Source organism: Alligator mississippiensis, chromosome 13, assembly GCF_030867095.1.
Source record: "Alligator mississippiensis isolate rAllMis1 chromosome 13, rAllMis1, whole genome shotgun sequence".
In the NCBI taxonomy this organism is placed as follows: domain Eukaryota; kingdom Metazoa; phylum Chordata; order Crocodylia; family Alligatoridae; genus Alligator; species Alligator mississippiensis.
In genome coordinates, this window is record NC_081836.1 from 21,807,771 (window position 1) to 21,824,057 (window position 16,287).

The following is a 16,287-nucleotide window of genomic DNA, read 5'->3' on the forward strand; positions in this document are numbered from 1 at the left end:
CTTGTTGGAGACCCCGCACAGACCCCCCGGAGTTTAAGTTCTGCCCTGCCATCCTATGAGGGAGTTCCACCCTTACCCCCACTCCTGTCCTGAGGGGCTGCAGAGCTCTCCCAATCGCAACCTGAGCCCGAGGCCCTAGTGGACCAGAGGATTCAGATGGTGCCCAAGGAGCCTGCTGAGCCCCAGGACCAGGAAGATGCTCAAGAATCAGTGGGCTCCATGGAGCCTGAAGACCTCTTGGCCCCAGCAGTCCCCAGAGGTGAGCTGATTGTATTCCATAACCATGAGTATACCCGGTAGTCCACCAGCAAGGTGCAACTTACCTTGGACTGCTGGGGATATTTTGACAGCATCCTTGACTGTGCAAGGGCTTTGGCGGGGGAAGGCAAGGGGGCCAAGTGCTGCAATGCCCAGATCTGTAGGTGGGCCTAAAGCTTCATAGGCACCCTCTACACCTATGGGAGGATGCTGCACAAGCAGCAGGTCCTGCACTGGGCATTGAGGGTGCAAGGTCCCCGTTGAACTGTCTGATCCACTCCCCCCAGCCATGAGTTTGTTTAAGATCATGGCCTCGATGTCCATGCCTGCAGGAATTTTAACACAATTTGGAAGCCTACCAGTTCCTCTATCATCATAATAAAATTAATTCTAAATGTCTAGACGTTTTCGTGTTTGCTTTTGGTTTTTTTATCAAAGAAAAATCTGAGCTCCCCCAGACCCATTTGGTAATTAGGGTGTAGGGACAGTTGCAGTTCCTGCCAACAGATTCCATCCTGTCTGGCAACTGGGCACACAGAGTGTGAGATGTGGGAAGGATGTGTGGTTTGCAGGAGGGGAGTGGATGGGGTGTGGGTGTGGGATTCTTGGGTGTGTATCGGGGAGTGTGAATATAGGGCAATGTTGGGTTTGCGGGTGGGTGTATGGGGGGGATGTGGGGTGTGTGGGGAGTGGTGGGAGGGTGTGGGGTTTGTGGATGGGTTTGTGGGTGTGGGGTTTGTGTGGGATCACCACATACCTGCCCCCCCCCACCTGCCCTCTGCAGCACTGGCAGCAGCAGCCAGTTGGGCCATTTGCACTGCCTGACTTGGGGGGTGTATACATGCTAAATGGACCCAACCCAACCCTCCCTACTAGCACACTCTGGCTTTGGACATGGCGCCATGCTGGCCTGGCTCACTGTCATGAGTGCTCAGCCAGAACTGGGTTGCTTCTGCTGTCACCCAGGGCCACGGCATCACATGCAGGGGCAACTCACCCTTGTGCTGGGCTGGGTCCTGTCTGCATGGAGTTGGCCAAGCCCAAAGGTTCATGAGGCACATCCAGGCAGGATCAGGGCCAGTGTGAGGGTGTGCAGCCCCTGCGTGCAGTGGTTGGACCCCGGGTGACAGCATGAGTGACCAGTTCTGACTGAGGGCACACACAAGTGGGCTGGCCTAGGCCGGCATGGCACCCCGTTGTATAGGTGGCGCTGGGTCAGGGCTCTTCCATTAGCCCTGATGGCTGCTGCTGCTGCTGCGGTGTGGGCTGTGTGCCATGCAGAAGTCCCTCCCACCTCCATGCACACAATCTCTCCTACCCTTACACAGTCCCCCCACATCCACAACCCCCTCGTAATCCACCCACAAACCCCACCCCACCCCCACAAACCCTACACCCACCCACAAAACCCCTACTTCCCCACAAGCCCCACACTTCTCCCACAAACCCTACATCCCCAACATGATCTCTCCTGTACAAAGTATAGCCTTCTATACCTATGGACCAGTCATAGGTGGAGTCCTACCAGGTCTCTGTGGGGCATTAACTGGTTTTTAAAAAAAGGAAAAAAGGATATAGGTGCAGATGGAATGAGGAGGATGGCATTCAGTCCATCTGCAGCTGGAGCTTGGGGAACCACAGCAGTGGGAGGTTCACTTTCAAGAATACCATCTGCTCCACCAAACCAGGATCCAAGCAGGTGCAGTGGGGTGTCACGACATTCCCAGCAATGCTGAACACCCTCTTGCCTGGAACACTGGTTGGTGGACAGGATAGGTGTTGCCAGGCAACTGTGGCCAGATCCTGCCACATCTGGCTGCAATTTGTGTACAGGCATTTGAGCCCTCTGCTGGAAGTCCTCAGTTTCCTGTCACATTAAGGGAGCTCCATTCCCTCAGCTTGTGCCATAATGTCCTTCCTGTTGTCTCCTGTTGTAATGGTTGTTTGTTTGTTGCCCTGTCGAAGAGGTCCGCCATCCTGGCCGAGAAAAGAGCCTTTCCCTTCGGTGTGAGGTGGATATCATCCCTTCCCAGAAGACCTCTGTCTCAGAAGTACATGCTGTGGTTCAGGAAGTCAAAATCTCTACCCCTGGAGGAGGTCGGTTGGACTCTGCCTCTAGGGTGGGGGCTGCAGGGGCATGCACCCTCTTGGGGGGCTTGGCTAGGATCTTCCCCCATAGTGGGAACTGCAGGAAGTTCTGTGGGGGCATCTGCCCCTCCAGAAGGTTCCTGCCCTGCCATGGGTTTGCATAAGGGAGAGGAAACTAATGAGGAAAAACAAAAAAATACAGTAGGGCTAGTGAAACCAATACGGGTAGGCTGGGGTGTGGGAGAAGGGGAAAAGGGATGAAGCTCACAGACCTACAGCTCCACAGGATATCAGGTGGGTTATGCCTGGAGAAGGTGAGGGAGGGGACACACATGCACAAGGGCTGGGGAGACTCAAGCTGGCTTACTCAGCCACACAGCAAACACCAGGGCAGGGGACAGTGGATCACAGGACTTACCGCACAGGGGAAAAAACACACAGGGAAGGCTGCAGAGGCAGATGTAAAAGATGGCTGAAGCAGTGGAGGGGCTTTTGTTGTTGGAGCTCAGTCCAGGATCCCCCCAGGTCTCCAGCCAGGCACTCAGCAGCAAAACAGCAGGCAGGAAAACAAAGAAGGATCAGATGCAGTGAGGCAGCTGTAGGGGAGTGCAGGAGTAATCAGTCATTTAGGGAGTAATCCAGTGCAGGCATGGTGTTGAGTGTTGCAAGGGGGTGCAGCAGGGAATCTCCCTCTCTCCTGATGGGTGCAGCAGCAGAACAGGTGGTGGCGGCAGCAGCAGCCACCGCAGCAGTGGTAGCAAGTGTTTAGTTCAGCCACTCAGGGTATGCTTCAGGTGAAAGTGGAAGGCAGGGGTGGCCAGCCTGCCAAGGCAGCTGGGGCAGGCAAGGCATCTTTAGGCTTCAGCAGTGATGGTGGAGGAGGGGCCCACAGGCAATGCAGGCACCCTCCCTAGGCTTGGCAGTAGGCTGGGCAGCAGTCACGAACAGGAGTGCAGAACCTAGGGTGCATTGCTGAGGTATGGTGCAGTGTGGTGGGCCCCTCCACAAGGGGGGCAGCAGCATGCAGTAGAGGAACCCCCCTCTGTGGTGAGGTGGCAACAGCAGCAGCAGCAACCTGATGCAGGAGGGGGCATGGCAAGCTTCCTTCCAGAAGCTTCCGAGAGGGCTAGCAACAGTAGTAGCAGTAGCAGCCTGAAGGAGGAAGGGGCATGGCCAACTTTCCCCAGAAGCTCCTGAGAGTAGGCTAGCAACAGCCTACAGTAGGAAGGTGCATGGTCTACTTCCTCTTGAAGCTCCTGAGATGAAGCTACAGTAGCAGCAGCAGCACCAACAGCTTGGGACAGGAAGGGGCGTGAGCAACTTCCTCCCAGAGAATCTTGCCCCCAAAGCTCCTGACGGTAAGTAGCCCTGAGCTGCTCACCGGGGCAGCTTTTTATACTGTTGTGGCCAGAACAGGTGCAGATCTGGGAGGAGTTGGGCAGGGTCAGTTTGCCCCAAGTGGCACTATTTCCCCATACCAAAGTGTATGTTCAGGCATGTGTGCTGAGGCACGAATCTCCACAGAAATTTGCACCACTGCTATTTGAGCTGCTGCTAGTGCACATGCCTGCATGGGGATTTTTTTGCACCAAGCCCATGGGGACTTTTTTGCACCAAGAAGTGGCAGAACTGTCCTTGCTTGCCTACAGGAAATATGCAAAGGGGATGCGCAGAGCATCAGTGACCCCCATCAGCAAGGCCCAGCCACACTGTAATTTATACATTTCTAATTTGCTCCTCTTCACTCTCACCTCCAGGCAAATGGAAGCAAAATGGGTAAGTGCAGGCTGTAAGTTAAGTTAGCAGGTGGAGTTACCTTTTGCAGTATTGTTTGGGGCATTCTTCAGGGAGTTGTGTTATTACTACTATTTTTTTAAATATCTGTTTTGACAATTTATCTCATGTTTACCATAAGCCACATTGAGCTTTTTTGTGGGAGGGAGGGAGGTATATAAATCTAAGAAATAAATGAGGAACTTCATGGTGAAGGAAGGGGCTTGGGTCAAGAGATATAGTTCTCTTTCTAGTTCTGCCACAAACGTGCTAGGTCAAGCCCTGTAGAGCTCAGTCCTACACAGTAAGGTGCTCAGCAATGCTCACTTGACATCAGCAGGAGCAGGACTGGTTTTTTAATCTCTGGCCTTGGTCTCTTCACCTATAAAATAGAATAACTGGTACTTCATTGGCTGGGAGAGGAGGAGAGTCTGAATTTATTACTTGGATATCTTTGTCCCTCACTAATGGGTATAAGTAACACTCCTCTGTGTGTGTATTTTAGGGGGAAATATTTGGAGGCACTATATGGGAAGAAAGCAGTGCATGTGAAAAGGGATAGTATGAAAGTAGTGGGTGAGAGGCAGTATGGTAGCTAGTGGGGGCTGTGGATTAGAGAGGCAATATGTACATGAGATAATATATGGGCTGTGTCTACAAGGAGAATGTGAGGACCTGTGTCTAAAGGAGCATTAGGTATGGGTGGAAGTGTGTGTTGAGGTGCTAATACATGTAGGTGCAATGTGTATTAGGTAACGTGTAGGTTTTGCGGGGTAACAAGGAAAGGTGTGTGTGTAGGGGAATCAATATGTTAGTGGCAGTCTGATGGAATTTTTGCTGCAGGCAGTGTATATGAGGGGACAGAGTGTGTGATGAGGAAGTGAATGAGGCAGTCTGGGGGCAGTGTAAGTGAGGAGAAAATGTGAAAAGCAATATGTATGAAGGAGCTGTTTGTAAAGGGTAGTATGAAAGGTGATGTGTGTGAGACAGCTGCATGTGGAAAGGGGTAGTGTGGAGTCTAGTGTGTGAGGGGTCAGTGAGCCTGAGGGAACAGTTTGTGTGAAGTAATGGAAGCTGTGTATATGAGGGAGCATCAAGGAAGGCTAGGTGTGTGAAGTGACTGTGTGTAAGAGGGAAATGTAAAAGATATCTACATGAGACGCTAAATGCTCAGCAGACTAATTCTACTGTGCATTAGGATATTATGGCAAAAGCTGTGCTAATGTGCTAATGCACAATATAGTTAGTCTACTGCACATTAGTGTCACTAAAAAGGCATGTGCAAGCGCTACTGCACATTGAATTAGTACCTGTTATTACAGGTACAAAACTTAATGCACAGTAACTATGGTGCATTAATGCATGTATAGATGTGTCCAGTGTGTGTGTAAGACCATGAGAAAGGCAGTGTACCTGGGGAGAGTGCGTGTGAAAGGGGATCATGAAAGGCTGAGAGTCCTGTAGCGTGTGTAAAAAATAGAGTGAATGAGCAAGCACTGTGGGGATAGTGTGTATGAAGAGGCTGTTTGCAGGTGAAATATATGATGAGAGGAAGTATGAGGGCAGTGCATGAGGCAGCAAATGAGCCAGTGTGGGGGCTGTGTGTGAAGGAGCATCTGTTAACCAAAGCGTAAAAGACTGTAACAGGGTAATGAGCAAGACAGTATATGTGAAGGGCAGTGGTACTAAATGTCACATTAACAGCTAAGTCACATTAGTGCACATGTAGATGCACTAATGTGTATTAATGAAGTGTCAATGGGCACATACCACGTTAATGCACATTAGCATGTCTGCATGTGCATTAATGTGACTTAGCTATTCATGCCTAAATTTAATGCACTTACATGTGGACACACTAATGCACATTAAAACGTGTGCCTAAATCGCCTTTATGTGCCTTAAGGAAAAGCACATTAAATTTAGGTGCATGTAAATACACTTGTGGACATGCCCAGTGTGTGGTGGAGGCAGTGTTGGAGGCAATCTGTAGGAGGTAGTGTGAAAGGCTGGGGTTGAAGGGAGGTGCAGTGTGAAGGCAAAGAGTAGGAGGAGGGCAGTGTGTGTGAGGGAACAGCCTGGGAGAGCATTGTGGGGGACAATAAGTGGTAGGAAATGTGTGTAAATTGCAGCAAGTATGAAGTAGTGTGGATGTTGTGGATGAGGGGAGGCTGGTGTCAGAGTAGTGTGTGGGGGTAGTGTATGTGGGGGGTCATTATGGAGTCAGCATACAGGAGGCAATGTATGTGAGGAGAAGTATGGGGTCAGTGATATGTCCCCCAGTGTCAGGAAGGTGGTGTGAAGCCATGCCAGGGAACGGTGGTGTGAAGCTGTGTGTTCAGCAGGAAGCAGTGTGGGGGATGGTGCGGGGGAAAGTGGCTGTTGGGGTCAGCACTCTTGAAAGCGATTGTGCTCCTTGGTGTATGCATATGAAGGAGATGGGCAGGGGAAGCATTCATTGTGCTCTTTGTACTGCTTTTTTAAATGGTCAAGCTCTCTCTCTCGCAGCCGGCGCTGGGTGCAGCAGACACCAGCAGTGCCAAGGGGGAACCATTTTGCAGCACAACAGCAAGGCAGTGATGCCAGATCTTAAATATGAAATTATCATATTGGAAGCTCAAAATTATAGTATTTACTGAAAAACTATCTACACTGAAAAATAGGCAAATAAGTATGCAAATAAGTATAAAATAAGTCATCTTATTTACTTTATATTGCTCACTGCTAGTGAGTGAGTGAGAACTGGGTCGTCCAAATTGAAGCGTTTCTTTATTTCCAGTGTCCAGTTGTAAGAAAGTGGTGACAACAAAATTCTAAAGTCAGTTAAGACTTCCTAAGAGTGACTTGGGTTTTGCATATGCTGCCTTAACTAACTGCCTCAGAAATTATAGTACATTTTGAACACTTTTACTATTATTGATCCTAAATGTGTTAAAATTATTGTACAAATAAGATAATTATCGTACTCCTGGCAACACTGGGCGGAGGCCCCGAGTTGAGTCTCTGCTCCGGGCGGTGCTCTGCCGCCCCCTCCCTTCAGTGCCGGGAAAGGAGCCTGCTGCGAGCCACCTCCGCCCCCTTCCCCCTTTCGCGGCGCCGAGGGTGCCAGAAACCCATCGCATGGCCGCACCCCGCTTTAGCTCGCCAGCCGAGGGAGGGCGCGGGGCTGGGGTCCTGCTTGTCCCGCAGCCAGTGGGCGACCTGTGCCACTGCGGAGAAAGAAGGGGGGGCCTGCTTTTCCGGACGCCACTTTTCTCGCGGACCCAGCAAAGGGGCCGTGCATCATCCGCAGCCCCAGTTGCTCCATCTACCCCGATGGCTCGGGCAGCCTGCGCCGGGCCCCTCTTTCCTTCAAAGTCGGGGTACGAGCGGGCAGTAGAGCCTGCCAGGGTCTATAGCGCCTCCCCCAGCTCCAGCCCTCCTGGCTGGCGTCCAAGAGCCCCACGCCCGCAGGCGGTCGCCGCAGCCAAGGGGCGGCCGGAGGGCGCGGAGCCAGCCAATGCGTGCGGCTGGGCGGGCCGAAGAGGAGGAGGAGGCCGCCCCCCCAGCACTGTATATAAGGGCACCGGGAGCCGCGCAGGGTACCAGGGCTGGTGGCTGTCACTGCGCATCTGCAATCATGGTGCTGTCTATGGAGGACAAGAGCAACGTGAAAGCCATCTGGGGCAAGGCCTCCGGCCATTTGGAGGAATATGGCGCTGAGGCTCTGGAAAGGTAAGGGTACCCTGTCCCAGCCCCGCCCTGCGAGCCGGCAGGCGCCCTCACCCCGTGCTGTTCCTTGCAGGATGTTCTGCGCCTACCCCCAGACCAAGATCTACTTCCCGCATTTCGACATGAGCCACAACTCCGCCCAGATCCGGGCCCACGGCAAGAAGGTGTTTAGCGCTCTGCATGAAGCTGTCAACCACATCGATGACCTTCCAGGGGCTCTGTGCAGGCTGAGCGAGCTGCATGCCCACAGCCTGCGGGTGGATCCCGTCAACTTCAAAGTGAGTGAGCGCGGAGCGGGCTGCCTCGGGCCCTGCTTGGGTGCGGCACCAGCCCCTGCCTCCTTACCCGCCCCTGGGTGCTTTAAGCCCTAATCAGCCAGGAAGCGCATCCCTCATCAGTTCGACGCCGGGCCCCGAGACAGGAGCACTGCTGAGCCCGGTCTTCTCTCGGTTGAGGCGTCCCGGCCGGCCAGGCCCCAGCGCTCCCAGAGGCCCCTTTCTCACCCTTTCCCGTTGTTTTCCAGTTTCTGGCCCATTGCGTCCTGGTGGTTTTCGCCATTCACCACCCCAGCGCCCTGAGCCCGGAGATCCATGCCTCTCTGGACAAGTTCCTGTGTGCCGTGTCCGCCGTGCTGACCTCCAAGTACCGTTAGACGGCAGCCCTGGCCTGGCTGGGCTCCGAGCCGCCAGCCAGTGCTCCGCACCGGGAAGCAACCAAATGTTCTGAAATAAAGCCTGCTGCCTTGGTGCCCGACTCCCGGTCTCCCGCTCTGATTTCTCGCAGGGAGGGCGCAGCAGGGGGCGGCCGAACGGGCGCTGGGTGGGCTTCCCGGGGCAGGGCCAGGCGGGGCCCGCGCGGCTCAGCGGGACCTGGCATTACAGAGTAGCACCCAGAGCCCGGCGGGAAGCAGTCTTAGCCCCTGGCAAACAGTGGGCGGTGCAGCCCGCACGGTGCCGCGGCTTCAGCAGGGGGACGGGAGTGCCCCCGCACAGCACGTCAGGGCCCCGGGCATGTGACTGCCGCAGCCTCCGCTCAGGCACTAGGGAAGACGGGGAGGGCGCCTCTGCCCGGGGCGACTCGCCTACCGCGGACACGGGGGCTCCCTGCAGACGGAGTCTCCGTGTCTGTCTGCCCCGGGGCAGGTTTGGGACCAGCCCCTGACCATACCTGCCGGGTCCGGCTCCTGGACGGATCGAGCCCAAAGACTCCCTCGAACGAGGACAGGACCGAGCACCGCCCGCTGGGCACAGACGCCGCCGGCCGGGAGCCCTGGCCGGCTGGAAGGGGCTAGGCCCGCGGGCCTCGCCCGTAGCAGGAGGGCAGGTTCGTGGCGGGCACACGCCTGCCTGCTGGTGGAAGACACGGGCGGGGGCAGGGGAGGGGAGGGGTTAGGGAAGCTGCGGGGCCTGGGATCAGCGTCTCCCCGCAAGGCGCAGGCTTCCTCGGGCCCCCTGGCACCGACTGGCAGTGGAGCCCATTGCGAAGCGCCGCGTTGCCCCTCTGGTCCTCCGGGCGAGTCTCTCTTAGAGCCGGCATTGAGACTCCCTCCCGGGCTGCGGGTGCGGCGCGCGGACCATATCCTGCGGGCGGAGGAGAGGGCTGTGCGGGGCCCCGGATCAATCGCGCCCGGCCGGCCGTAGACTGGAGGCAGGCGGCACCTGCTCCCTAGGGAGCAGAGGGCGCCAGGCGACAAGGAAGGTGCTGCCTCGCCGGGGTCTGAGGAGGGAGCTCCGCTGCCGATGACTCCTGGTGGCTGCCACAGGAAGGGCGTCCCCGGCGCGGGCCACTTCTCTCGCCTCCGAGGCTTCTCCTCGGGAGAGTGCTCTGGGATCGCCGCTCTGCCGAGACTCTCCCAGCCGCTTTCGAGGGGCTCGCAAGCAAGGCGGGCTCGTAGGGCAGCGTCCGCGCTGCGCCGGTCCCAGAGCTTCCACAGGGCGCGCGGGGCAGCAGGTCGTTCAGGCTGTTTAGCCAGGACGCCAAACCCCGTGAGCCCGCAGCAGTGAGGAGCCAGCCTGCCGAGATGTCCCACGTGGGGCTCATGGTGGGGCAAGCACCTGCTCGGGGGCAGAATGCAAAGCCGCTGCAAGAGCCCCGGCCCCGGGGACCGGCAGCATCAGGCCATCCAGATACTTAATGATCGTAGTCCTGCAGGATATCTGTGCCAAACCCCAGCTTTGTCAGCCCCATGTTTGTTTCTCATCCAAGAGGCTCCAGGTCTCATCACAGCTTGCTGGGATTTCCAAGATTATTATTTGTTCTCTTCAGCTGGGGACCCCTTATGGACCTGGACCCTACTGTAGTAGCCAGGCATTGCACAAAAGCAGTCCTTATCCCATAGAGCTTGCAATCTAAATACATCTTTCTCTGTATGATTTCTTATATGGTTGGCTCAAAACCAGCCAGGAGATAGGCAAGCTTTAACTATTTGCCAGTGTGCAGTGTGAGGATGTTGCTGCATTATCTGTTTCTCCCATACTTACGCATTGAAGCTTAGGGGTTTTGCTATCATTTCTTTCCTGGACATTGTCCCTTTCAGTATTTTACTCCATTGTTTTTGAAAGGTAATAATACGAAAGTTTGGTACCAGCAATTTCTTCTTCCACCGATATCAGAATGAATGGGGTTTTTTTTCCAGATCAGGCCTAGAAGAGCCACTGGTTAGTATTAGTGTCCATAATGATCACGAAACCGTGTGCCATGCCACTGCAGTTTCCACACAGTGCTGGAGTACTGTGTAGGAAGAGGGCACAGTATTCAGCTGTTAATACTATGCTGCTTAGCTGTCCAAAGCAGCATACTCTGCTGTGAGACCCAGTCATCTCAGTGCCTGCATGCCCTATCCAAGGAGAAATGGAACTAAAGGGGAAATCTGGACAAATGCAAAAGATGGTCATTCAAAAACCTTTGACAGTCTTTGCTGGGCAGTAGACCTCTTGATTTCTGACCATGCAGAGTAGAAAAGCACCAGCCAAGTACTGCAGCTGGGTGGTTACTCCAAATTGCTCTGTGCCAACTGCAGTTAGAGAGTTTCAGCTCAGAAATGAGGCCTTGACAAGGAGTAATTGGAGCAGGATTTGAATCGGCACTAGGCAGCTAGGTGCATGCACTCAAGCAGGGATCTAAGCCTTGTTATCAAGGTTGCCACCTGGGGCATATCAGGCACTCTTGACATGCAGTACTTCATGTATTGCAAGTGGCAGGTAGAGGAGTAGCAAGAGCTCACTGCCCAGCCTTCTGGGTGTGACAGTAGATAATCACTAGGGACAGAACCTGCCACCAGCTGAGGATTTCAAACTCCAGTGAATTCACAGAGCCTGGAGGGTGCTTGGCCTAAGAGTCCTCAGCTCCTTGCAGGATTGAACTCTAGAGGAGAGTTCAAGAAAACTTTGTCATAGCTGGTGGGAAAATGCCAAACCATGACAACACAAATATCTCCTGGCTGCATCCTCCTGCTGTGGGGGGAAGAACAGTCTCCCCTTGTGAGTTCTGGGAGCAGGATAAGCTCAGGTGGCACTTCCATTCCAACCCACTGGGACAGAGCTGTGGTGGGCAGGGCAGCCATAGAGGGGGCTGGGACAGCACGGGGGGGATGGTCAGGGGGCTCTTGCAGAGCACCCCACACAGTGCGGGCCAGTGGGAGGAGCAGTGGGGATCATTCCCCTGCCCAGCAGCACCCGGTGAGTCAGGGCTTTTTTTTCCAAGTGCCAGGGAACTGGGGTGGGCGGGGCAGCCATTGCTGGGCTGGGAGAGCGGGTGGGGGATGGGTCTGGCTGATTTGGAGATTCAGCAGCAACTGAATCTCTGAATCAGATTTGGCCAGATTAATTCGGGACAGTGATTTGAATCACCAAATTGAATCACTGTCCTCTGAATCGGCCGAATCCGAATCCAAAGCGAATACTAGCCACTTTGCACAGACCTAATTGCCCACTGGGTACTAAGAAGATCCCTGCGCAATATGGGCAGAGGGGAGGAGCCAATGTGACAATTTGACCTAGATCCCCAAAAACAGTAACAAAGAACTGAAAACAGCAGGACTGAAACAGTAACAAAGACCCCAGAACCAGTCAGTGACAGTAGAAGCTCTAGAAGCAGATTGCAAAGGAAGTCTGGAGGCCAAGAAGCAGCTCCAGAATGAAACAAAACATCACATCCCACAGAACATTCATATCCTCCCAACCTCTTACTCCTATATGAAGCCTACAGGGCCAGGGGCAGATTAACGCATGGGCCTGATTGGCAGGGGCACCCTGGGGGCTGGGGCTGGGGCAGGGGTCCACTGTGCTCCCCAGCCTGCAGGGAAAAGTCCTGCAAAGCACTGAAGCTTCATCGCATGTTAGACCATGAGAGCCGGTGGGAGGTGGCTACTGGAAACTTGTCTGTCTGTTTCATGGGAATGGCCAGGGTGAAGCAAGGATCCCTGCCACCTCTGCCACTCGCTGCCAAGCTGGTCTGTCTCTCTCCCATCCCTGTGCCAGAAAGGAGCCTGATCCTGCCCTCTGTCCCTCCCAAGGCTCAGGTCGCAGGGCAGGCAGATGGCTTGGGATGGGCTGCTGGTGCACATGGAACCCCTCTAGCAACGCTGGAGCCAAATCCATCTGTACAGCAAAATCATGTGGAGCTCTCCTGCAGCTGGCTCCAGTGAGAATGACCCCAAACCACACCAGATGCCCCCGTGGGCCAGCACACTGTGCTTTAGTCCCACTGCCAAGAGCTGCTTTAGGATGCATAGAAGGGAAATCCCTCTTCCCCTTCCTGCAGTTCTCAATCCCAAATAAGGATGTCAATAGAGAGGGGTCTGCATCTCTCTCAAGTCATGGCAGCTCGTGTGGGGAACTGTAAGCTCTTCCAAGGGGTGATTAGATATAGATCTGTCTGTCTGTTTATCTATGTGCCTAGGGAGATACATTATATATAGAAAGATTGTGTATATGTGTGTATGTATACATCTATATAGATATTTATATAGAGAGAGATAAAGGGGGGAGAGAGAGAGAGAGAGAGGGAGGCGGGGGGCATTGTGTGTGTAAATGTATGTATATATCAATATATCTATACATTTTGGTTACAAAATGTGGTGGTAGTATTAAAACACAGGTGTAATGGGTGTATAAAAGATTTCATAGATTTTATAGACATTAGAGCTGGAAGGGACCCTGTGAGATCATCTGGTAAAGAAATTCTTCCTTACGTCCAGTCTAAAATGGTCTAACGGCAGTTTGTGACCATTGGACCTTGTTTTCCCTGGGGGAGCCCTGGTGAACAGACCTGATATGCTTATAGGCTTCCACAAAGTCCCCCCTGAGCCTATGCATAGCCAAGCTGAAGAGTCCCATGCCTCTCAGCCTCTCCTCATATGGCCTGCTCTCTTGACCTCTGATCATGCAAGTGGCTCTCCTCTGGACTCTCTCCAGCTTCTCCACATCCTTTTTAAAGTGTGGAGCCCAGAATTAGATGCAGTACTCCAGCTGTGGCCTCACCAAGGTGGAATAAAATGGGAGAATGACATCTTGGGTCTTGTTTGAGATGCATTGGTAGATGCAAGCCAGAGTTTTATTTGCTTAGCTGGCTGCAGCATTGCATTGGTGGCTCATATTCATGTTGTGGCCAATTGTGACCCCCCAAGTCTCTTTCAGATAGTGCTGGTGAGTGAAGCACTGCCAAGCCTATAGGTATGATGGGGGATTTTCCTTCTGAGGTGGAGCACCTTGCATTTCTTTATGTTGAAGGTTATCAGGTTTGTATCCACCTATCTTGCAAGCCTATCCAGGTCAACCTGAATCCCCAGCCTATCCTCCAGTGTGTCCACGCTTCCCCATCATTTGGTGTCATCCGCAAATTTAACCAGTTTATTTCTGACTCATGAATCCAGGTCGTTAATGAATATATTACAGAGTACTGATCTCTGAGGGGTGCCACTGGTCACTATACACCATGCTGACTCGGTTCCATCAACAATCACTCTCTGGGTCTGACCATGGAGCCAGTTCCCAAGTCATCGGACTGCAAGGTTGTTGATGCAGCAGTTCCCCAGTTCTGCCACGAGGACATCATGGGAGACCAAATCAAAGGCTTTTTTAAATCTAAGTAAATGACATCAACTTCTCCCCTCCGTGCAGGTGACAACTCTTAAAGAGGGAGCTTTAAAGTATATGATGTTTAGCACATGTTTAATGTTTCAGGAAAGATAAAAAACACATTGGGATGTATTTTGTAGTCCTACTGCTTTATTTTAATTGCATGAATCATGAACAATATTCTTAGACTCATACTCAAGGCTATCGGTGTGGCCTGTATTTTTCTTGTAGTAGTTTGCCATAGTGTAGGTACAATGTAAAATCTGTATTTTAAAAAAGTAGTCAAACAAGAGTCTACATGACCACTAAATTAAAACATCTTTCCTTTCATGTTGTTACTATACATTTATGGTGATCTTATGCATCTGAGTCATTTTCCTAAGGCAGTTGTTTTATTCAGTTTTGTGTATGGCAAAACCGAGTAGTTTATTTTGACATTGTGTGTTGTGCTTTATTTATTAATGCACTGAATAAACATTTAACAGGTCTATTTGTTAACACTTTCTGATACATTCATGTTTATAATAGTTGGGGGGGGGGGAGGGAGCTCCAATTTTCTGTTTGGCCAGGGTCCCAATAAATCTTGATCTGCCACTGTGCAGGGTAAGTGGTACGAGGAAAATGGAGCCTTTAGCTCTGAGCATGGGATGTTTGTTGCCCCATTTGTTTAATGCTGGGGACCATAGCCATCAGAAGAGGGGTCCTACCCACCTCACATAGAGATGGTAGTGTCCATCTTTCTCAGGAGATGGGATGCTGTTCATCTTTGGAGAGAAAGGGATCTGCTGTCTCTCTCAGAGAAGATGGTTCTGCCCACCTCACCTGAGACTGGGGATTGCGCTCATTTTGCACAAGGTAAAGGGTGCTGCCCATTTCATTGAGAGGAGGTGGTTCACTGAAGGGGACATATATTGACCATCTTGTTCTAAGGAGGGGGGCTTGCATATTCACTCGAGGGGATGCTGCCCACCTACCTCTGAGGAGGTGATGCCGACCGTCTCCCTTAGGACTGGGGATCTTTTCCATCTTAGTGAGGGGAGCATGGGCTGTCCATCCCAATACGAGAAAAGGGTGCTGCCCATCCTGCACAAAGTAGCAGGGTAGTGCCCATATCACTCAAAAGAGGGGTAGAGGCTAATCTCTCTTGAGAAAGGATGATGCCCATGTCAGGCAGAAGTAGCTGGTGGTGCTTAATTGCCCAGGAGAGGAAATGCCACTACCCTAGTTGGAGGAGGAGGTTCTGCTTTTCTCATCTTTGTGTGCCTCTGTTTCAGAGGGGGTAATGCCCACATCACTTAGGGGAGGTCCTCAGCACACCCTTCATGGTCAAAGGAGGGGGAACTACACGTCCCATACATCCAGAATAGGTCTGTTCCATTTTGATCGGTTTAGACAAAAGTACTGTAAGATAAATACAAAACCGGTTGAATCATTGTGCTCAACAAGTAGTTTTCAATGGCTCAATGTCCATTTGGGAGGAAGCATCAAGTTGGGTTCTCTATGAATCTGTCCTGGGTCCAGTATTGTTTATCATCTTCATTAATGATTGGGACAATGGGATTGAGTACTTAGCCTAAGAAAGAAGGGTAGTAGAGCTCCTCAGAACAAGACAGGCTGCTACATCCCCCAGTCTGATGTAAGATTGGCAGTAGCACTTCCTGCAATCACAGGAAAGTAGGTCTGGAAGGGGTGTCATGGTGTCATCTAGTTCAGCCCCCTGCCTATTGTACACAGGAGGTGAGTCCCATCCCACTCAGGGGAAGGGGCTGCCCATCTCACATAGGGAAAGATATGGCATCCATCTTGCTCTTGTGAGTTGGTACAGGCCTTTTTGCTCATGAGAAGAATTTGGTGTCGAGCTCATTCAGGGGAGGATGTCTTGCCATTCTGTCTGTAAGAAGCAGGTACCACCAGTGCTAGTCAGAGGAGGACGTGTTAATCATGTGACTGTAGGGGGCAGGTGCTGCCCATCTTGCACTGGGTTGGGGGTACATCATCCCACCTTGCTCAGAGGAGAAGAGTGGTTCCCACCTCCCACATAGGAGGGAATGCTGTTTCTCCCTGGGGTGATAGGATGTTGCCCACGTCCTTTGGGGGTGTGTATGCTGTCCATCTCATTGTGGACACAGAGTGTTCCCTATCTTAGTTAAGGCAAGGCAAGGTGCCCATCTCTCTCAGGGAAGGGTACTACTCATCTAAGAGAGAGGTACTTCCTATTTTGCTCCTGGGAGGTAATGTTGGCCATCCCGCTGAGGAAGTAGTGTGTTGACTAAAAGTACAACAGGATAGAGCTACATGCAACCAATTTATGCAGTTAACACATCCCAGGCTCTGGTTAGAGCAAATTCTGGAGTTTGTGGGAAATTGTATGTGTGTGGAA

The 16,287-nt window shown here is 52.5% G+C and overlaps 1 protein-coding gene across 1 annotated transcript; it reads left to right on the top strand.

The window, feature by feature from the left end:
• Nucleotides 1-7,693: 7,693 nt before the first annotated feature.
• On the top strand, nt 7,694-8,583 carry LOC102559387 (hemoglobin subunit alpha). The gene is made up of 3 exons (XM_006261842.4): nt 7,694-7,833; nt 7,904-8,108; nt 8,354-8,583. Exons 1-3 carry the CDS (start codon nt 7,739-7,741, stop codon nt 8,480-8,482), a joined length of 429 nt encoding a protein of 142 aa, XP_006261904.1. The 5' UTR covers nt 7,694-7,738; the 3' UTR covers nt 8,483-8,583.
• Nucleotides 8,584-16,287: the final 7,704 nt, after the last annotated feature.

Excerpts from the sequence above, each read along its gene's own strand:
- LOC102559387 (XM_006261842.4), top strand. The coding sequence starts at position 7,739 with ATGGTGCTGTCTATGGAGGACAAGAGCAACGTGAAAGCCATCTGGGGC. Across the intron at positions 7,834-7,903 it reads GGCGCTGAGGCTCTGGAAAG|GATGTTCTGCGCCTACCCCC; the intron begins GTAAGGGTACCC and ends TGTTCCTTGCAG. Across the intron at positions 8,109-8,353 it reads TGGATCCCGTCAACTTCAAA|TTTCTGGCCCATTGCGTCCT; the intron begins GTGAGTGAGCGC and ends GTTGTTTTCCAG.